The following is a 22718-nucleotide window of genomic DNA, read 5'->3' as shown; positions in this document are numbered from 1 at the left end:
CATATTATAATTTAAGTTTTCAAACTAAATTTATTAGAAAATTTATACTTAAAACTTACACAACTCATAAAACATATTTTTTTTCCCCTTTTGATCTATACAACTCAATCAAATTCTCACACCTTGACTGATTTCTCGTACCACCCTGAATTTCAATAAAATACAATTAAAAAGTTAACTATGTAATCAATATTTTGAGAATACGAACTAAAAAAATTCTAACTTTATTATAAAAAAAAAGTATTTTCTCCATTCCTTTTTTTAAGAGTCTATTTTAATTAATTATTTTTCAAAATTTAAGAAAATTGACAACTAAAAAGAAACAATTTCTTGAAAATAGGTGTATTTTTCCTATTGTTCTTTGCAAACTCAACTAAATTCTCTCACCTTAGACTTCTTTCTTATTTCATTCATTCATCCTCAATAACAGTGCGATACAATCAATAAAAATTAAAAATCTCCGTCTATTTCTATAAAAAAAAAATTATTCCAATTCCCAAAGCAAAGAATCCAACTTTTTCCTTTTTTTCCCTTTATCTGTTTTTTATTTATTTATTATTATTTGATTTTCAAGATTACTTTTTTTTTTTTTTTTTTTTGTGTGTGTGTGTGTTTTTTTGTATATGATTCTTGAAAATGGGTTCAGAAATTTTCCCTAAAGTGAAAAGTGAAGGTGGGTCATCGGAGAGTGGTGGTTCTGAGAGTGGAGCTGATGAGAGAGGTGGAGAGAATGATGCTTTTGAGTATTTTGGTTGGGTTTATCATTTGGGTGTTAATACAATTGGGCATGAGTATTGTCATCTTCGATTCTTGTATATACGTGGGAAGTATATGGAAATGTATAAGAGAGATCCCCATGAAAATCCTGGCCTGGTAAGTTTTTTTTATGCTTTTGTTTGCTTAAGATTATTGTTCGTAGTAGCTTAGTTGGTTGACTAGATGATGCTTTTGTTGCTTAAGATTATTGTTCTTTTTAGCTCAATTAGTTGGCTAGCTGATGTTTTTTGTTTCTTAAGATTATTGTTGTTAGTAGCTCAATTGGTAGGCTAACTTAACTTTCACTTTGTTGGGTGGGTTCGATACCTGCCTTATAATGATTTCCCCTTCCCTACCCCATGTTATAAAAAAATAATTACTCACTTGGTTTCAATTTATTTGCCTATTTTCCTCTTTGGTCTTTTTATAAAAAAGAATGCTTTTTTTTTTTGTTAAACTCTTCAATTACAACTCTTTACCACCATAAGATTAAAAGATATTTTGGTACTCTGTATATCTTTAATTTTAGATCACAACATTCAAAAGTCTTTCTTTATTCGTTTTAAAACTTCGTGTCAAGTTAAAACAGAACAAATAAATTGAAATGGAGATAGTAAAAAGGTTGTACTTTTGTACCATTTTTTAAATAATGGTGGTGTCCAAGCTAAGCTTGTTTATACCTTGACTAATTTCACGAGGTACTTATTACCTTCCAGCACATGTATTGGGTAACTCTGTTTATTAAAGCTAGGACAGATGGGAAAAAATCACGGTTCTCAACTTACTACATTGACCACTAGGCTACACCCTTAGATGCAATTTGTATAGAAATGCTTGCATTAGCAATGCATGTATTAGTTATGCTCGCATTAACTATACATAGATTTTTATGCATTGTTTGGTTTGATGCATTAAAAATAACATGTATTACATAAAAAAAATTATTTACAAAGATACCCTCCATTATTATGGTGGAAAAGATGTAAAAAGAGATTTTGAGGGGCAATTGAGTCTTTAATCATGCTAATGCATGCATTAAAACCATTTCATTGCTAACACCTTGAAATTCATGGTATTAACATTACAATCTTAACACACAATAGAGTGTATAACTAATGCAAACATTAGTTATACATATATTAGAAAAGAGTACCAAACAAGGTACTAATAATACACAAGGCTAATGCATGCATTATTTTTCCTAATACACTCTACCAAATGACCCCAAAGTCCTATGGTCACTAGGAGTGTTCTAGTATTGTTTATAGATTTGTATGTTTGTAGGAAATTTAGAGAACTCTAGTGCTAGAGTCAGTATCCAAATTTTTAAATATGTTAGTACAGATAATCTTATTCAACATATTTGTGTGAATGAGTCCCCACATAGAACAACATATTATTAAATTTGCTCCCTTTCTTGAAATAATTTGCGTAAACTAGTGGTGTTTCCTGTTTTCCTGTAAATGCTAACTGACAGATCGGTTGTAGAGGAAAGAAAGAGTTAAGAGTGAATAAAAAGTAAGAACCCTTGCAACACAGTTTAGTTAAGTGAGAAAATAAGGAAAATTATTATGGTTTCACATTCTGTCTTAGTCGAGACTAAAGTTTTAGAGCTCTACATCTGTGAGGTCAGAAATACTTGGTAAAACATGAGGAGGTAATAGCTGGATTATATGGTATATGCTGACAAAGATCATGTGATATTCCATAGAGTACTAAGTGCTTGTAGCTCTTTCTAGAGAAACACCCAACAAATTTGTTTACAGTAAAAAAAGGAAGTTGAATTCAGGATTACTAGTTGCAAGAGTTTGTCAGAATAGCTACTTTTTTAAGGCAAAACCTTTATGTTACCTGCTGGATTTCCATTTTCCAGGTAGGTAACCCTTTGTTGATAATCTTTATGCCTTCAAATTTATCTTCTTTCTGTTTCTTTGAATGCCCCTTGCTGGCCATCTTTAATGGCAACGATTCTAAAGTTTGCGTACTCATCCCATTTTCTCTCATTCATTGTCAAGCTTGTGTCGAATAATTGGTCCATACAATTTAAGTATTTTTAGTGTTTAATCACAATAAAAAAGGAAAAAAGGAGTATTTTAGTATCTGATGTATTTGCTGCAAAGAAGCGAAGGCCTTGATTTATGTTATTACATCCTTGTTGCAGAAACCAATAAGGAGGGGTGTTATAAATCACACACTTATGGTGGAGGAAATAGGTCGCCGAAGAGTTAACCATGGGGTGAGACTCAATACCATTAACATTATATTGATTTCTCTGACCCTCAACCATAAATTTGACCCTTCTTTTTATTGGTGCATCATGTACTTTCAGATAAGTGTTCTTTGCATCCATACCCCAATGACATTTTCTTTTTCTTTTGTCCTTTTTAGGATCTCTATGTGTTGAGGTTTTACAATCGATTGGACGAGTCAAAAAGGGGAGAAGTAAGTGGGACTTCATTCTTTATGCATTGTTAATGAAGCTGATGATGCTTATCTTTCTTTTGTTAATAAAGATTCTTACTACTGTCGTTCAAAATTTGTCTTGCCAACATATGCTGAATATCTCGGGGCTCAGTTGATTCACTGTAATGTAGTTGAAGATAGTATTTCACTGCCCTTTATTATCAGAAGCAGGGAGAGGGACAATGAATGTGTTTTTATCTTCTTTTCCTAACATTTTCCTATTGTTCTGTTCATAGATGACAAATCAATAAAGTTGTCCACTAACGAACATAAAAACACATAAATAGTGACATGCTCATGCTCTCTGATTCATGATGTCATCAACTAGGTGTATGAATCCATCTCATTTAAATCCAAAATGTTTCCGTCAACTCTTCTATACTAATTCTCTCTCAACTATTAGTTTCCTCATTGTGGAGTTAGCTAGTTTTGCGGGTTATTTTATATTGAGAAGGCTAATACTTGATTAAAATCTATTGCTGGAAGATTGCTTGTGCTTCGCCTGGTGAAGTACGGAAATGGATGGAAGCCTTTGATCGAGCAAAACAACAGGTATGGCATGATGGGTATTTTTGACTTGATTTTCTTTTTCCTTTATTCATGATTTTTGTTAACATGGTTTTCAGATCCAACTTATTGCAAGTAAAATGGTGTTTGCCCATTTCCCCTTGAGACTATAATACTCTCTGCAGTTCTAAAGTATTCTGTGCATAATTGTGATGTTATATTTTATGCAAGAGAAGGCTTGCACTTTTGATCCAGTTTGGCTGATTTGATTTTGAACTTGTTGGACTTGGCAATTTGATCCAATCTTAGACAGAACCAGCTGATATTAACATCTTTGTTGACTTTCACACGCCATATCCCTTGCAAACGGCACATCACTTGAGTTGTTACTTAGCAAAGGCATTAATCTGTTCCACATGAGATTAGGTCAGAGTTTCCAAGTCCTATTAATTGAGGTTATACGTACAAGATAAGAAAATAAAAAGAAGGGGAGTGCAAACAAAAATTATAAGGCACCACAATTTCTTTTTCTAATTTTTGTTCTAGTCAAATTTCATGAGGTAGGTGTCGGTGTCCGAGCTAGCTTGCGCGGACTTCGATTAATTTCACGGGATATATGCTACCTCCCACCAACAGGTACCGGTAACTCTAACCACCAATGCTTAGACATATGAGAAGAAATCACCTAGGAGGGAGGTGTACTTAAGTTCATCTATATATGTGAAATACTGTAATCGACTTTTACTATTGTGGTTTCTGTGATTAAAGGAAAGATGTGATAATGAAGTACGAAAATAGAATGAGGAAAAGTAGTTATTTGTTTCCTGCTTAGGAGTGAATTAGGTTAGAAGACACTAAATGGATGCTTCTTCTGGCAATTTTCCCAGAAGCATCTGATGCATGAATAGGTTTGATCCCAAATCACCATAAAATCATGCTCATGAAAGAATTTGGCCATGTTACTTTGATTAACTGTTGTTTCTCATACTGGACTATTTTATTGCAGGCAGATTATGATCTTTCAAGAGGTCAAAGTGCAAGAGATAAACTGAAGTTAGAGAGCGAGTATGGTCCAGACTTCTTGATTGAAAAAAAAATGCTTCTTCTGAAATTTAATAGGCTGATATCATATTTATTTGGAGTGCCTCGCACATCCCTTCCCCCCCTTCTATTTTCTTCCTTCAGTAAAAGAGGCAACAATCTGGAAACTAGAGAGTGATTAATAGAAGCCTTACTAATTTATGATTTGGCTTACATTGCTCGGATCTTGCAAAAATGCCCATGCATCTGCATCGATTACTTCAAAAAGATACTATTTTGGAGGATCCAACACGGCTGCGGCAACATTTTTGGAGGATCTAAGTAACATAGGATTTGGATAGTGTTTATATCTATGTTACAGTTTTCATCAACTCTTTGACTTGTTGTTTGAGCCTTGTGATGTTAATTCTTATACAGTTGGTCTTTCTCCTTGCTATCTCTTTAAATAGTTTCTGTATCTCATTAAATTAATCTCTCTATCAAAGGATTAACCTTGCTGGACATCGACCTAGAGTACGGCGGTATGCACATGGCTTGAAGCAGCTGATAAGAATAGGACAAGGTGAGGAGGGGGGAAACTATTGATGATACTCTGTGAAAATTATGATTTTGCCTGCACCGATCAATTTTTTATTTTTTTTAAAAATGATTTTGCCTCTTCCAGCATAGAATAGCTTCTTCATTCCTTTAACTAGTATTTTTAATTTTGATTTCCTTCCTGTAACAGAAATAGATTCCAAGCAGTATGGATGACACAAGTGATGTCAAAACAGATAAAAACTTTTATTTCCCTGGATACCGTGTGTGTAACATGCATATTCACACCTCTATGGGTGCATGTGCTGCTTTTCTTTTTGAGAATTGGTAAACATTGTCTTCTTCAGCATTAAGGATATGCTGGGGACCTTTAGAAAATCAGAAAAGAACAAAAATCATAATACTTACAAGGATCCTAAGTATTCAAAAAGTTGATCAAAAAGTTGATCTGAATCCTCTAATCCTATCTCTTTACACCAAAAATATGGAGATACAATGCAATTCCATTTAACCTTGTGAATGGAGTTGGATATATCTTCAAAATTCCTACTATTCCTCTCCTTCCACACTGTCCACCAGATGCAATGTGGAATCAAATTCCACCAGGTCTTCTGTCTCTTGCTACCTCCTCTCCTAATCCAACAACTAAGTAAATCAGCTGTATGTTCGGGCATAGTCCATTTCACTTCTAAAAAGTTGAGAAACATGGACCATATTTGTGCTGTGAAAGTACAAGGTAAGAATAGGTGACTATAGGTGACTGTTAGTTTCCCCTGTCTTCCCACATAAAGAGCACCACGGAAGTATGATCTTTCTTTTCTTCCTCAAGACTTCATGTGTCAAGCATGCCTTTCTGATGACCAGCCAAGTAAAGCATTTAACTTTTGTTGGTGCTGTAGTCCTCCAGATATTTTTCCATGAACTCTGGTATCTGCTACTTTGCGAGTTGCACTCCTTTTTATATGCCCTGCCAACTGTGAAGATCCCATCCTTACTGTGTGACCATCTAACAACATTGTCATTATTGGTGCCTGCAAAATCCCCCACTTCCTCCAACAATTTGGCTGCTCTCTCTATTTCCCAATCATTTAGAAGTCTTCTGAAATAGAGATTCCAACCTTGTACTGTCCAGCAATCACTGATCATTGCCTCAGAATTGGTGCACAAAATAAATAGATCAGGAAACAGGTCTTTTAGGGGGGTTTGTTTGATCCATACATCCCACCAGAATCTAGTTCTCCTTCCATCCCCCACCTTGATATGTAAATTTGCTTCTAACTTGGGCCATAAGTTTCTAATAGCTCTCCGAACCCCCGCTCCATAAGCATCCGTGCTCATGCTACTACACCTGAATCCATCCTCCCCATATTTACATTTAATCAAATCTTTCCACAAAGCTTGCCTCTCCTCAGTGTATCTCCACAACCATTTCATCAAAAGACTGTTGTTATGCTTCCTCAAAACTCTGATGCCCAAGCCACCTTTATCTTTTCTATGCAAAATTGTCGCCCACTTGACCAAATTGTATCCTTTGTTCTCTTTGCAACCATGCCAAAGGAAATCTCTCCTAAGTTTGTCCAATTTCTTAACCACTATTGCTGGTATAGTGAAAAGAGACATAACATATGTTGGTAGAGAATCTAGAACAGAGTTGTTAAGAATGTGTCTACCACCAAAAGAAATGTATTGACCCTTCCATCTGGCTAGTCTTTATGCTTTTCAATTGTAGATGATTTTTCTTTCCATCCAAATTAAGTATCCTATTGTATTATTTATCTCTTATTTTTGTTGCTTTACAAAATCTTTTATCCTTGACTATTTGTCAAATGTTGATATTGCCATCCACAACACAATTAACCACGTGTCCTTGATGTGTGAATACAAACATTCAAATAACAATAAATTTTCAAAAATGTCCTTTAATGCATAGGTCCCGAGAAGCTCTTGCGGAAATCCTCAAAATTGGGTGCCAAAAGTGAATCAGATGTGTACTTTGAAGCAGATGTGGTTGAAGCACATGAGTGGAAATGTGTTCGTACCCTTGATGGTATGTCTTTTCATCTTCTTCAATAACAATTATTCACTCCGTTTCAATTTGTTTGTTTGGTTTTGACTTGGCACAGAGTTTAAGAAAGTAAGGAAAAATATTTGAATGAGAATCTTGGGGTCATAAACTAAAAGATATGTAGATTGAACCAAACTGTCATTTGATATTGTGGTCTTAAACATGTTACGTGGAAAGTTTAAATTAATGAGTTGCCAAAAAAAGGAAAGAGACATTCTTTTTTAAACAGGCTAAAAAGGAGAGTAAGACAAGCTAATCGAAATGGAGGGGAGTAATATTTTTAAAAAGCTATTGGATTAGACGAGGAGAAAAAACAGAATAATGCCAATCAACAACAACATACCTTGTGAAATCTCACAAGTGGGGTTTGAGGAGGGCTGAATATATGCAGACCTTACCAGTCACCACTACCTCGTGGAGGTAGAGAGTTGTTTCCGAAAGACTAAAATGATGACCATAAAAAAAAAGAAAAAGAAAACAAATTTAATGGAGCTTGATATCTGTAATGAAGTAGGTCAGCAAGTTGTTTCTTCTTGTAGCTCTGTAAGTTAATGAAATATAAACAAACAAAGCAGGTGAAAGGAATATTTGCAGATTGATGATACAATTTGGTCCAAATAACTGTTTACACCTGAAGGACAAATAGCCTGAAAGGAAAAGAAAATCGGCTTTGAATGAAATAACATCCTGACCAGAAATCAAACAGGGTATCAACAACCTGCTTAGCAGATAATTGTTTGAGAACCTGGTATAGTTTTCTGTTATTAAGACTACGTACTGCAATGAATCCCCAAATATATTATAATGCAGCAGTCAAATAGAGGAAAGAAAAATGTACAATATATGACCATGCCAAAGAAAGAGTTACTTCTTCTCAGCACAATATATGCTTTAGATTTTCTTCTTCTTGGTTAGTAATATAAAAAGGGAAAGATAAAATGGTTTTAGGATTTCAGTTTGATCTTTTCCTGTTAGATCTTTAATTGAATTTTCGAGTTGGAATAATTTTGTTTAAACTTATCTGCTATGCCTCTAAAATGTGCCTTCTTCAAATGTTGTAACTCATTTTCTGATGTTGTTTCCCACCTTCTTTGTAGTGTAGGTGTTCGGATATTTGAAGATATGGCAAACAAAAAGGTATCTGCCATGTCACTGGATTTACTGTCGTGATTGGAGATTGCAAGTTTATATTGTGTTGGGATGTCTAGACTGCTGTTTATTGGTGCATATTAAGAGATATGATAAATCTTTAAGAGCTTTAACCAAGCTTATGAAAGTCACTCTTTAATTCTTGTCTGATATATGTAATTTTTTGTTTAAGCCATCAAATATGTACATACAAATATATATAACCATGGTGTCCAGGTGAACTTGCGTCCACCTCGACTAATTTCATGGATTACCTACTATGTCCCACCAACACATGTACCGGGTAACTCTAACCACAAAGCTTGAACAAATAGAAGAAATCACGAGTTTTTGCCTCCACTGAGATTTGATCTTTAGACCTCATGGTTCTCCGCCCACTTCATTGACCACTAGGCCATGCCCTTTTGTGCTAAACTAAGAAAAGTATATACCTACATTAAAATAGTCTTAATCTATGCATGACCTTCAGGATTGAAGAAACTGAACCATTAGTATATTTTCTTATGACTTCTCTTTTCTAATTCCTTCGTCACTGATTCTGATTTCTGATTTATATGACATCTTGCTGAGTAGCGAGATTGAGAAAGGGCAGAACTCAGTTTGATAGGATACTTGCTGTATCCCAAGCAAATTTCTTTCTAAAATATAACAACATTAAAGATAGTAGGTAAAAGGAGACTAAGATGAATTTCCAGAAGCTATTGATTTAATATTTTATTTATAAGGTAGCTGCTGATTTAATATCTATGAAATAGAAGGTAGATATAAGCATTCTGTTCTTTTCTTTTGTCATCTGTCTCTTCATATTTTTTTTATATTTGGCAAATCTTCAAGGATTCCACGTTGTCTGGGTTTTATTTTATTTATACAGTCACAAACTTGTCTGACATGCTCCTTTTAAGGTCTTTCATATTATCCTAGGTTTTATTTGTACAATCAAGAACTTGTCTGCCATTCTCTTTTCTTCTTTCCTGTAGACTGGTAAAGGAGTTCTTGTCAAGGCTGTTGCTGTTGTCGAAGCTAGTGCAGATACTGTCTTTGACGTGCTTTTGAGTCTTGATCGACATCAAAGATATGAGTATGTTCCTTGAACTATGTGAAAGTTGTGGAATTTTATTGTTCAATTCTGCCTAATAGTTATCTTGCAGGTGGGATACGTTAACAGGGGACGTGGAATTGATAGAATCTTTGGACGGTCACTGTGATGTTGTTTATGGGACACTTGATCTCCGAAAACTTTCTTGGTAAGTTCCAACCATTCATATTCTGCTTCTTAATGGTGCTCTGCGGGGGTATATTTTTTGAGAACTGTGAAAGACCATTTAAAATCTGATTGAAGAGCCTATCACTAACCGATATGAGACAAACTATCAACCAGTCTTCAGAAATATAAGAGTATTCCTCAATCTCATAACATCAAGTTGGATGAAGTGGCTGACTAGTATTTCCCCTCTATACATGTTGGATATGACTGCTTCTAAGAAGCTAGCAGCATCTTTGGCGCACGACTAGTACTAAAACTAGTTGAGTCAATGAATCAGGTATGGTGCTGTACAATTATTCTTTGGCTATACAAATTTTTAAAGCTTAATGTTAAAGAATGTAACAGTGAGTGGCATATAAAAAGAAGAAAAAGAAAGAAGCAAAGGAATTGGAACAAGTAGATTTACGAGTCCTTGATAGGAATGGAAGACTGAATGTGTTTCCCATATCAACTTGCCTTAAATTTATTCTAGTGCTCATAACCACCAAGTTACAGTTAAAATCCTCAGTGAAAGAAAAATTGGATAAGATAATGAAAAAAAATTATAAAATTACAGAGGGGGCAGATAAGGATACATCAAGAAATGTTGAGGATGTATCCAAGATTGAGGAGTTTAGGGATTTGGGGTGGTGAGCAAAATCAACTTAGTGATAGTAGTTTCTTTTTCCATATTTTCTTTCTCTAATAGCGGCTGCTGAGGCATAAGGGTGGTAAGATTCAAAACATACACCAGGAATTAGGAAACAATCTCTCTATATTCACAAAGGCTGCGTGCACACCACCCTCCGCAGACCCCACTTGTGTGTATGTTGTTGTTAGGAAGAAGAATGGAAAGGGACGCTGAGAAGCAGAAGATAGCATTTGGATATCTAAGTAATGTAGAAACAGAATAAAAGAAATACTAGCATCTATGAGCAGTTGAATTCCAAAGCTAGGTGGTACGGTATGAGGTGAGATTAAGGAGAACACGAATGAGTGATGTGAACGAAAGAAACACTGTTGGTTATGAATCTTCCTTGATATTGTGAAATGTATTGTTTAAGGTGTCTGTACACGCAACATCAAACCTTGTTGTCTTGTCCTGTTTTATGTATCACTTGCCATCTTGATAGGCCTGTAGTGAAATGTTATCATTTTTTCAACCCTTTGATGTGGGTGATCCTTCTCTTTATGTCTGGAGGTCTTTCAAATTTGGTCTCCTCGAGTCTTCTTCTTCTTCTTTTAATACATCAGAGGTTCTCTTTTGCAGGTGGCAGTCTAAAAGAGATTTTGTCTTTTCTCGGAGGTGGTTTCATGGTCAAGACGGAACATATAGTGAGGATCCTGAGCTTTCTCTCTATTAAATTCATCTGTATTATATCCAGAAATCATTCTTCTTTGAGACAGCTTTCTAATAATCTCTGCTTCTTCTTTTGTTTTGTTAATAAGTAGATCAATATGCCTGAATCAGTTCATTTGCTTAAATTTGCTGTCCCTATTATTTTAGAACCTTACACCTCAAAATATTGCAAGTATGGTGTACTTATGCAAATTTTGTAGAAATTATAAGCAGAGAATTTGTGAAGGATTAGAGCTTGCATTGTCCGAGAATCAGACCTTGCCCTTTATATAGTTTGAGTACATTGGCAATACCTGCATATATATAGATCTGATGAGTGTCCTGGCAGGGAGTTCCTCGGGCACTGGATAGTATATATTTGTACTTGTGGTTCTTCCCTTTTGGAAATATTATCTAAAGAAATAGAGTTTTAATAATTGTTAGTAGGATAGAATCTATGTTTTCTCAATACCAGGCATGCATATCATATGCTGTTCAGCTTGTTTGTTTACTTTTTCATTTTAAATTGTTATGCTTTCACTGATAGATACTTTTCAACATTTAATGCAGCAATTTTGCATTTCCCAACGGAATACAAAAAGCGGCCTCCAAAAAGTGGATATCGACGTATAAAAATGATTGGTAAGTAACTCCACTTCATAAAAGATTCAATACTGGAAGGTTTATCAAAATAAAATATAGTATCTGAAGAGCTCGCTTGTTACTAGTATGGTTAGGATGTAGGCTTGATTCAGGGATTGCTATCACCTCGTCCATGCTATTTTCCTACTCATGTGTTTCTACCTTGAGATGATGGGTAGAATACGAGTTAGTGTCATGGAGTTGATAAATATTTTAGAGATTTCAGTTACCTTACAAACATTAGTTTGATGCCCGAAGTTCTCAAGCACTGGTTCAAGAGACTGAACTTGATCCCTCAGCTTGATAAACTAAAAAAATTTCTTACTTTATATGTCCCAAAACCACATGTCGCTCGAAAATGAGGGTAGGAGATGAAGTAGGATTTTGATAAAGACCTTAAAGGCTTAAACGAGGTATTTGACATGGCTCAGACTGAAGTTTATTGTGGAAGATAACTGGTCCAGATGCATAAGCCTTTGGAATATGTTTTTGTATATCTGGAAATATTTATAATCTGGGTATTTATCCTAAACATCCCGCCAATCCCAATTCAGTGCAGCTCAGCTAGATTTTTGTCGTCTGGAAATTCATCTCCTTTGAGTAATTAATGATTTCTTTAATCCAGATGGATATGAGATAATTGAGCTTCAAAATGTGTGTTGGATTTCATAGAAAAGGTCAAGGATAATCATGGTAACCTAAGAGATCATACTTGTAACACGTGGAAGACAGCAATACTTGTGCAGGGAGGGGGAAACAGGAAACAGCTGACTTTACTAGGATCAGGCATCTAGGGGGTTACTGCAGCAACAGGGTTTATAACCTGTTCTTATACATGTTTTTTAGGTGACTAACATTGCATTAATCACCAGTCAATTAAAAACCAAGCCAACAACGACTGCCAGCTTAATCTGAGAAAATAAACAGACATCCATCTAACCTCCATGAAATAACTAACAGCCTATTGAGGTTTCCACCTAGGTGCTAGAATGGTTACAGCAGCCAAGACTGAATTGAAGTTCTCACACCAAGTGGTGCTCTAACATTTTACAAGAGAAGGCAATATTCCTAGTGATCCTATCCACATCAACATATTTTTGCTAAAAAAAATTCTTTGATTTTTCTCTATCCATATGGCATAGACTGTCTCAGCATAGACCATTTTAAATATTTGAGCTCTATGAGTCTTCCCTTTTGCACTCTTGGTGATCTACTGTTAGATGATGATCCCATATTCTACCAATACCAAACTGTAGATGCATCCATCACAGAATGTTAGCCCATAGCTGCCTGGTGAATTGTTACCAGCCTCAAAAAAAATAGCTGCCTGGTGAATTGACTTTGCACAAACAGATGGTCCTTGTTTCTTCTTCCATTGACGTGCAGCACACACTGAGGATCTACACTGTAGCCCCATTTGAGCAATCTGTCCTTGGTTAACATTTTTGCTTGTACCTGTAACCACATTGTAACATGTTACATACCCATTCTTCTGCTTCTCAATATGTGCAACACTACTAACCTCAAGTACAGTCCACTTTTTAATTTTAGATTCATGAGCTGTACCTTTTTCAAATGTTTACCTTGCATGAAGTGCTTCAAAATTTATGTTGGGCCATAATGACACAATTTCGTCTCTTTGTTTGGCTTTCTCAATGTGTCCTAATGTTTGTTTATACAGATCTTCAGCTAGCTATACATCTTCTGTTTATAACTTATCCATATTACTTTGCATTCCTTCCTCCTTGGTAATGTTTTTCTTAAGAAATTATGCTAAATTCTTTCTCAAAAGAAATTATGCTATATTACCTATCAAAATTATTTGTGGTATAGTGAAGTTCTATTGACACTGTTTTACTTATACTTAAAGTTTTCCTTAGTGGTAGATCTGTGAGAATGATGTCTGCCAAACTTTACTTTCTTATGTAGTATGCTGTCAAAGTGATGATCATGAACCTTAGTTTCTGTAATTGGTTTGTGCATTTATATAGCCGTATATGCTTCTACTTCAAGCTGCTAATTAGATCCTGATGCATGCTGCATGAGTACCATTGTTCTTGCTACAATTCTCAAGACATTGTTGATATCATGGAAATTTTATGAGTTTGATGTTAGCATTTCTAGATTTATTGCAACTTATTTAAGATAAGAGATTATTCATTCTTAAGCATTGCTGATTGGTCCTGACTAAACTATGTTGAATTGTAGCTTGTTCTTGGGAGATCAGCAATATAGGCACTTCCTCCTCATTAAAGCCTGCCAGATGCCTTGTGACACTGATTCTGGAGATACGTTCTAAGGCCTGGTTTAAGTGGAAGAATAATGAGTTCTGTAAATTTGAGAGAACACTTCCTTTTGGAATGTTGAGTCAAGTGGCAGGTTGGTCAATTTGATTACCTATGTTTTCTGGAAGCTCATGCCTTGTGTTAGAAAGCCTAAATTCACAATACATTGTATCCTTTTAGTTTCCAGAATTATCCTCCCCTCTACCCATCCCCAGAAAATGGACAAAAGAACCATAACCTTCATCTGTAGGTCGAACATATTCTTTTTGGCATTGATGATGCGGCGTTGTTTTCTTCTGTTCTCTGTTTCTACTTTGCGTGTTGAGTGAAAGTTGAGAGTAATGCCTCTGATTTTGCTCTTACATTATGTAACCGGAGCTTATGTGGTCTGCTGAACTCTGCCTCTTTATTTTCCTTTCTTAAGCAGTGAAAGATTAATTCTCTCTTTCTACCTCACTTTCCGGTTAAGATTTTTTTTCACTAATCAATGTATAGTTTCTTCTTTCCTATACCTGTGAGTTGTTATGTTCTTCCTTGCTTCCTTTATCATTGGCCAGAAATTGTGGACCACTTAAATCACTTGCATTTCCTTTGTAATCTGACGGTAGTAGTGAACCAAAAGGTCCTTTGACTCTAGTTCCCTTTAACACTGTATTCTGATTTTCTTCCAACTTTCTCGAAGGTTGTGAGGGGCAGTTATTTACCCTCCCCTTCCTCCATGAACTAACAGTTCCTTTGTGTTTGGCTCCTTCAAATTTACACCTTAACCTGTGTTGATCATCTTCGTGTATTTCCAGAAAGATTTTTCTTCCATTAAAGTCACCATACAATAATTCTGAAGTCAGAATGGCAAGACCATGCAACCTTCTTTATATCACAGATCATTGCAGTGGTGATTTTTGCCCGTCTTTATGTTTTATTATTTGTGTAGGTTTGAAGGAATATATTGGAGCAAATCCAGCACTTACATTTGAATCATCCACTGTAGTTGTTCAGTCAAAAACATCTGGTGTTTCTATATCAAGCAATGAGCTTGAGGATGCAATGGGGTCAGATGAATTCTATGATGCAATAGGTACCGATTCGTCATCATCAGATGAAGATAGTGGTGATGAAGTATCTAGTAAGCAGGTTTGTTGTTTCTCGTGTTCCTTCATCAAAACCACTGCAATAGTTCCGGAAACTGTCTTGTTCAATTACCTTGCCTTTGAACCCTTTATATGTTTTTTTTAACTCTTTATTTACCTCTGACAGGACAAAAAGGTTAAGCTAAAAAATGTTTCATGGGCCATAGCAAGCTTGGCCTTAAAGAAGACATCGGGTAACTAAATTCATTGCCACCTTGCTTGCTTTGGTATATGTGGAAGCATCTCTGTAGCAGTTCAATTTGTAATCATGTATCTCCATCATCAGTTACTCTAAATACTAAGCAGATCATGAATGATTTACTTGAGATGGTATTTATGAAGAACATTAGTCCTCTTCAAGACCAATTAAAATTAAACACAAGAATTATCTCAAAAAAAAAAATTAAACACAAGAATTGCTTACTCAAAACAATCTCCAAAATAGGGGACTAACATTGGCAACAGTGCCCTCTGTGAAAAAGAAAGGAAAGATGTGAGCCATCTCTTCTTCCGTTGCAGTTTCACCACCCAACTTTGGAGTGTAATGTTCAGTGTTTTGTTACTTAGTTGAGGAATGCCTAGAACAGCCAAGCACTCCTCCTATGCCAGTACAGGAAAGGTTAAGTAAAGACTTCAACCTTGGTTTGGATCACCATCCCTATGACAATATGGTGGTCCATCTGGAAGGAAAGAGATGGAAGAAACAAACATGGAGCCGTGACAACTGTATAGTTTAGATGTATCTCTTCTATCTGGATCTGTGATTAATGTAAAGTTTAGATGTATCTCTCTATTATCCTTTGGTGCAACGTGGCTGTAGTAACTGATGTAACTCATAGATGCCAATTGATTTTTTGAGCTCTTTCTTTAAAAAAAAAAAGAAATTTATTTTTGAGCTCAGTACATAATATGTGATTTGAGGCATAGTTGTTATTGTGGTACTGCACAATATTGGATGTAGCTAATCTCTTGGTGTAATAACATGCACTTATTGCTGAATATCAATAAAACTACCTTTACCTATCAGAAGAACACAAAAGTATTGTTTTATTAACCTAGAAGGTTTGAATGTTTAATGTAGAGGTCTGCAAAGAAAGTATACACCTTGCATAAATCCCTCTCGCCACTATGTACCATTTTTCTGGAGTAGGGAGTGGGTGGTATAAGGTCACTTTTATGTACATTCAGGTGTAGGGAAATTGTTTACAGTTTTTAGATGATACTGCGTTTTATCCTTTTCCACTTTAAAGTCTCTTAAACAACTTCATTAAAAAAAATTGTCTTGCATGCAGCACCAGACACTAGTAAGGAACTAAATCCCGATGTACCTTCATTAACTCTTGATCCAAGTCAGTTTCATGGTACCATGCGGCATGCGAATGGTGAGGGTGACTCTGATTGCTGGTCTTTGCCAAGTGGTTCTGGTTTCATGATCAGAGGGAAGACATACTTGAAAGACAGTACGAAGGTAGCTTTTAATTCTTGAATCCAAATATTTGGATCAAGTTTTCACATGTTCCTGAATATTTTTTTCCAGCTTTCTAATTCCTGCTTCTCTTTCGTTAGCTAATTAATCACAAGAGTCACCTATTTAGCAGTTTTGAGTGTAAAGAAAAGAAAAAAGACCTAGGGTATTATTGACTCATAAAAATTGTGCCTATGGACAATTTGTTTGTTTTTATTTATTGCTGATAACCAAGGCCGTGACATCTTTTAAACTCCTTGCTTACCTCGTAGTTTAGGTCATGCAATTAAGCTGGATAGAAATTAGAATCATAGTAATTGCATCTTTTGTAGGTTACTGGTGGAGATCCTCTGCTCAAGCTTATTGCTGTTGACTGGTTCAAGGTAGATGAATGCATCACAAATATTGCTCTTCATCCTAAGTGTCTTGTTCAGGTAATGAAGAATCACTTAGTACCTGACTGCACTTTGTTTATCCTCTAGAAAAAGATGAAAAGTCGTTTTGTTAGTCAAACTAATAAAGTGAACAAAAGATAATATACTTCACGTCAATGCACTATCTAAATTTTTCTGAATCTTTCTGAGAGGATAATGGATATATTGTTTCTAATTATCTCCTAAACGAAAGATGCAATCAGATAGCTCCTATATGGAGCTAACGCTGAGATAGGTCAGGTCAGATACCTGACCTTTGAAGCAAACCATTTACGTGATTATTGAAATTATATTTATAGAAAACACTGCCTGTAGACGTGCTTGTCGTCGCTTTTTGTCTCTTGAAAGTCATTGCAAACTATGTTGTATGATATAGAAACTTTGTAAAGTTTTACATATCAATTTAAAGGAAAAGAAACAGAAAAAACATGAAAGTGATAATGCAAGAACTTCACTTTTCTAGCTTTTTATATTTAGTCATGAACTTGTGATTATAAGCATTGCCGTATGCATCCTAAGATTGTTATTACGAGAATAGTCTCTTTCACCACACAAAGTGCTACAATGAAGGGGGGAATGGATCTTAGCTTTTAACTAGTTATGGTGGCTTCTTTTCTGCCGATATTTTACCTCCGAGTTACCCGAGGTATTTGCTACCCTTTCACTAGTTTCTCTCCTTCCAAACTTCTTTCTAATATCATGATCAATGTCAAACTTCTGGAGACCTTTATGGTACGGGAGGAGTTGTCCATAACTGTGTCTCACGGTAATTTTTGTTCAATCAACTTTTTGTCTCTGGAATGAGGTGTGGATTGGAGAAGACAGTCTTAGAAACTCCTTTTCACGTCTTTACACTTTGAGTACGCAAAGGAATGTCTCTGTATCCCAAGCTTGGAGTCAGCAGGGATGGGACCTTGTTTTTAGAAGAACACTAAATGACTGGGAAATTGGGGAAGTTGCTAACCTATTAGGAGTACTAAACTCACACCTTGCTTTATCTATAAGGCCTGACAAACCTAGATGGAAATTACATAACAAGGGTGTGTTCACAGTGAAATTCATGTTACTGGAATCTTAACACAAGGCAGTCAATGGTAGACATTTGGCCTTGGAAGTTAATCTGGAAGACCAAATGTCCCCCAAAGGTAGCTTGTTTTTGTTGGTTGGTTTGTAGAAAGGCTTGTTTAACACATGAGGCCTTACAGAAAAGGGGATGGCAATTTTGTTCAAGATGTGTCATGTGTGAACAGGAAGCAGAAGTCAATGACCATCTATGACCATCTGTTCCTTCATTGTAAGGCAGAGTTGAGCCTATGGAACATGTTTTTGGCTCTGTTGGGAGTTAAATTGGTGATGCCTAGCACAACAAAGGAACTACTAAATAGCTGGAAAGGTATTGGGAACAAAGGAAGAAATGAACACTGATGACTATCCTTGCTTGCATATGGTGGATCCTCTGGAAAGAAAGAAATTTATGAAGTTTTGAGGGACAAAAGACTAACTTACAAAAGATTAGAATGAATTGTATAAGCCTTTTGTTTTTTTGGTGTAAACAGAATCTTGTAGGGGATATAGTAGATTTAGTTGACTTTATAGGAAACTTGTAAAGTATATCCATGGGTGGGATGTAAGTTTCCAATTCATCATTTTTTGGATGATGAATTTTTTGGTGTGAATACAAAGTTACCCTTCTCTCAAAAAGATTTTAAGTGGTAAAGTTAGACATTTCCATTCATCAAGGCAGTGTCAACCCCTATATGAAACATTGAAAATAGTTGCAAGGTCTTAGAAGTTAGAGGACAAAGTGGGGACAATTAGCACATGAAATCACCAAGTACCACTGCAAATAGAACTATATAAATTTCACAGGCAAGAGCAGTTCTCTTTCCACTTGTCAAGTAAAAGCAGAATATATTCATATATATCAGTTTGTCCCGAGTGTCGTAGAATCTGGAAATGCTTTTTTTCTGCTAGTGGAATTTGTTCCTCATTATAAGGTAAACAAGATATGATTTAAAGAGCTTCCTTGAATTCAACCCAAAAAACAATGTTTCTAACTGAGCAATGTTCAAGAATTGGTTGCCAGTTTCTGCAATGAAGCATATTTCTCTATCCAATCTTATTTCCTGATTCTATTAGCTGCTAAGCATATTTGTTGCTAACAATGTTTCCTAACTGCAGTCTGAAGCAGGGAAGAAAACTCCATTCGTCCTAATAATTAACCTTCAGGTACGTCCTTTTGGCTTTTCCCTTGTTATTTTTAAATAGATCAGACTGTTTCACAAAAGACTTGACATGAACACATCGTTAATAACCACTGTGGATCCAAAAGTATGAAGAGAATTTAAGGCTGAAGAGTTAAGAGTTTAAACTGTGTATTATAGCGAAAAGATTCGTCCTAAAACATTCACGTTGATCATTATCTTTGAGATTATCTAGTTGAAAAATACAAATACAGTTTTAAAAGGGAAGGACATCACAAATTTGGGTCTTTAACCTGAAAATGCAATCTTGTTGAATAAAAGTCATTGTAAGAAATGTCACCGATTCTGTTCTGGCTTGGTTTTCAGGTTCCAGCTAAACCAAATTATAGCCTGGTTCTTTATTATGCCGCTGACAGACCTGTAAATAAGGATTCATTGTTGGGTAAATTCATTGATGGAACTGACTCTTTCCGTGATTCAAGATTCAAATTGATTCCAAGCATTAGAGAGGTATCAATTACTCTGTCAGGAGCAGACTTCTTTCTTTATACACTCTTTGCTAATAGCTTCTGATAACAGGGATACTGGATGGTTAAGCGTGCCGTTGGAACTAAAGCTTGCCTTCTGGGGAAGGCAGTAACGTGCAAGTACCTTCGACAAGATAACTTTCTGGAGGTTGGGTTCCAAATTTGACTTTCTTAGTTTGCATTCTGCATGCTATCACCATGCTACTTTTACTGCCTTTAATGTTGGAACGGTGTGGATTAAGTTGCTGGGTGTCTTTGATATAGAGTTTTCAATTTTTCCATGTTTGGTTGGTCAAATTTTTTTAAATTATTCTCTTGGAAATTAAGGTTCTTTAAAATGAGGAAAATAGGAAAACAAGTTTCATCAGTGACATTCCACATTGATTGCCTTCTCCCCACCTTCCAACACATCCCCACACTTCATAGGCCCCCACCCCGATCATCCTCACACCGCTACCCCCATAGTGTTTGCCTAGATTATATATAAATGCTTTTGGAACAATATTTTCTGCTTATTTACCGAACACCAGAAAAGAAATAAGAAAATACTTATTTTCCAGGAAAATTCAGTGGAAAACATACCAAACACACCCTAAGTTGCTAGAGTTCTCTCTGAAAAAGCAAGAAAATATTTCTCTTGTGCTCAGGCATTTATGCTTGCATGGATTTGTCTGAACTCTCAAGTGGCTTTCCTTCAATGCATATGCTTTCTTCACTGACTTTTAATTTTTAATCCTGAAATGGAACTTCATGCATGCAGATTGATGTGGACATCGGCTCTTCATCTGTGGCAAGAGGTGTTATTGGTCTTGTACTGGGCTATGTGACAAGCCTTGTCGTTGATCTTGCTATTCTAGTCGAGGTATGTTGTTCTTCATCTTGTGATCGTGGTCCATCTCAATAGGAGTAAAACTATTCTGGTAGTTTAGAGTGATAACCTTATGAAATGCTAGACCATTTAATTGCTGTTTCTGGCACTTATGAGAAGTTTCTTTCACAAACAAAGAAGAATGGATGCAGATCTATTTTAGCGTCATTTTGCTTGATTAATGTTTTCTGTCTCTCTCAACTATGCACATGACATGGTGATGTTGTTGTTTCCCTCTTTAAGCATTGAAGTTTAAGATACTTAAAACCAGACATAAAACACAACTATCTAGATATCTATGTTAGGATCTTTGTAATTAGCCTTCCTAGCCCCTCTATGTACGAATTTTTGGAGGTCACCAGCATATCCTTAATGCTGAGGAATACAACATTACTAATTTAAAAAAAAAAAAAACACAACTATCGAGATTACCTAATAGAACTAGAGACAAGTTGTGCCTGAACGCAATCATGCTCTATCGAATAAAGAGCAAATGGTAAAAGGAGAAGTTCAAATATTCTGAACTAGCCTTATCAAGTCCTACTGACCTCGCCCCCTTTACTTGTACTTTTTCTTGAGTACTAATAAACAAAGTAGGGGTCAACGCTGAACCCTCCACTACTAGGGAAGCTGAAAGACTGGGTGGTCGGATTTCTTTAAAATAAATAAAGTGAGTGGTCATGTTCAAAAACGATACATCTCCATGTCAACAAGACAAAAAGTTGTTGACGTCCTGGTTTTAATTCCTTAACAGTTCAGTTGCATTTGCCATTCTGTAATGATTCATGTCACTTGCACATGACCATGGTTGGATACACATTTTGCAGGCAAAAGAAGAGGCTGAACTCCCTGAATACATTCTTGGAACTGTTAGATTAAATCGCGTAAAGGTCGATTCTGCTGTACCATTGGAGGGTTGATGAGTCTTTCGTTAGTAAGTGCCATTAATCGCCTTTGAAATCGAATGTAGTTGAGTCATTACTATTATTTTGTATACATTATATCCCCACTTGTCTGGGAATGAGTTATAGTAGTTGTATCATAATGATATACCTAAAACAGCACAGAATCAAATGTTTTACCTTGTAACAAAAGTTGTAACTTGTAACTGAGATGGATGTTGTGTGAATAATAAAAATCTATATATATTTGTGACAGATATAGTGATTGTCCACTCTTCTATATAAATTGAACTTCAATTAAAAATTTCCTTAACATATGTTCACTCAAGATAGTTGGCAAGCATAACATGTTTTGAAGTAGAGGAACAGCTAGCATAATAAAACTAGGGGTGGAGCCATAATGCTGGTTAAGGATTCAGCAAAACTTAGTAACTTTGACCAAGTCTTGTATGTGTTAAAATATTTATTTTATATGTGAAAATTATCTATCCAGAATCCAGCAAGTAGAAAGAATTGTGTTCCAGAATCTATAAACAAAAAATCCCGACTTTGTCACTGTTTATTATGATTTGTTTGAATGTTGATCAATATAGAGGTTTCGTATAATCGACTTCAATTAGCTTAGTATTGAGACAAAGTTGATGAACACTAGTACATATCAAGCATTTTATAAGTGACTTGATCGAGTCTACAAAACTTTATTTTTTCGGTGGTCGGTCAGAATCTAAGCTAAACAAGTAGCTCACACAAATCCAGGTTGGTTTCTAGTAAAACCCAATCAAGAACAATATTTTAAATGCAAAGTTAGATTTAAGATTAACCAAAAGAGTCATGTTTTAAAGGTGTTTTAATTTTCATACATTCTTCAATTATTATTTTCTTTTAAAAGGATGTCACATATTATTATGTGATTGAGTGATCCAAAGGATTTGATACATGTTCCCTTTAATTTTTATCATTCCCCACTTGAAATTGTATGGTCAAAAGAGTAGGTGAAAAGAGGAGAAAAATAATTGGAATAATTTCCCTTTTTGCCTTAGCTGACATCCCTTTATTCATTATCACCTAATGTTTTATATAATCCATTATTCTTATATGCTTAAATAACCTTTTTATTTATTTAGTTTGATAAGCTAGAAACTGCAAAATATAAATACATTTACT

General features: G+C 35.4%; 1 protein-coding gene across 1 annotated transcript; it reads left to right on the top strand.

Moving 5' to 3' along the window:
• Window positions 1-458: 458 nt before the first annotated feature.
• LOC125875944 (protein ENHANCED DISEASE RESISTANCE 2) lies at window positions 459-21811 on the top strand. Its single transcript, XM_049557018.1, has 22 exons — window positions 459-873; window positions 2918-2992; window positions 3145-3198; window positions 3706-3771; window positions 4733-4791; window positions 5253-5329; window positions 7235-7351; window positions 8472-8506; window positions 9496-9596; window positions 9667-9762; window positions 11032-11096; window positions 11671-11742; window positions 13951-14121; window positions 14959-15158; window positions 15282-15348; window positions 16447-16622; window positions 16952-17053; window positions 19235-19282; window positions 19624-19767; window positions 19837-19932; window positions 20545-20646; window positions 21480-21811. Exons 1-22 carry the CDS (start codon window positions 637-639, stop codon window positions 21570-21572), a joined length of 2253 nt encoding a protein of 750 aa, XP_049412975.1. The 5' UTR covers window positions 459-636; the 3' UTR covers window positions 21573-21811.
• Window positions 21812-22718: the final 907 nt, after the last annotated feature.

The sequence above is a fragment of the Solanum stenotomum genome, chromosome 9 (assembly GCF_019186545.1).
Source record: "Solanum stenotomum isolate F172 chromosome 9, ASM1918654v1, whole genome shotgun sequence".
Classification (NCBI taxonomy): Eukaryota; Viridiplantae; Streptophyta; class Magnoliopsida; order Solanales; family Solanaceae; genus Solanum; species Solanum stenotomum.
The sequence above is the reverse complement of the archived record's forward strand: the minus strand, read 5'-3'. Positions and strand labels throughout refer to the sequence as shown.

Excerpts from the sequence above, each read along its gene's own strand:
- LOC125875944 (XM_049557018.1), top strand. The coding sequence starts at position 637 with ATGGGTTCAGAAATTTTCCCTAAAGTGAAAAGTGAAGGTGGGTCATCG. Across the intron at positions 9,763-11,031 it reads GATCTCCGAAAACTTTCTTG|GTGGCAGTCTAAAAGAGATT; the intron begins GTAAGTTCCAAC and ends TCTCTTTTGCAG. Across the intron at positions 19,283-19,623 it reads TCCTAATAATTAACCTTCAG|GTTCCAGCTAAACCAAATTA; the intron begins GTACGTCCTTTT and ends CTTGGTTTTCAG.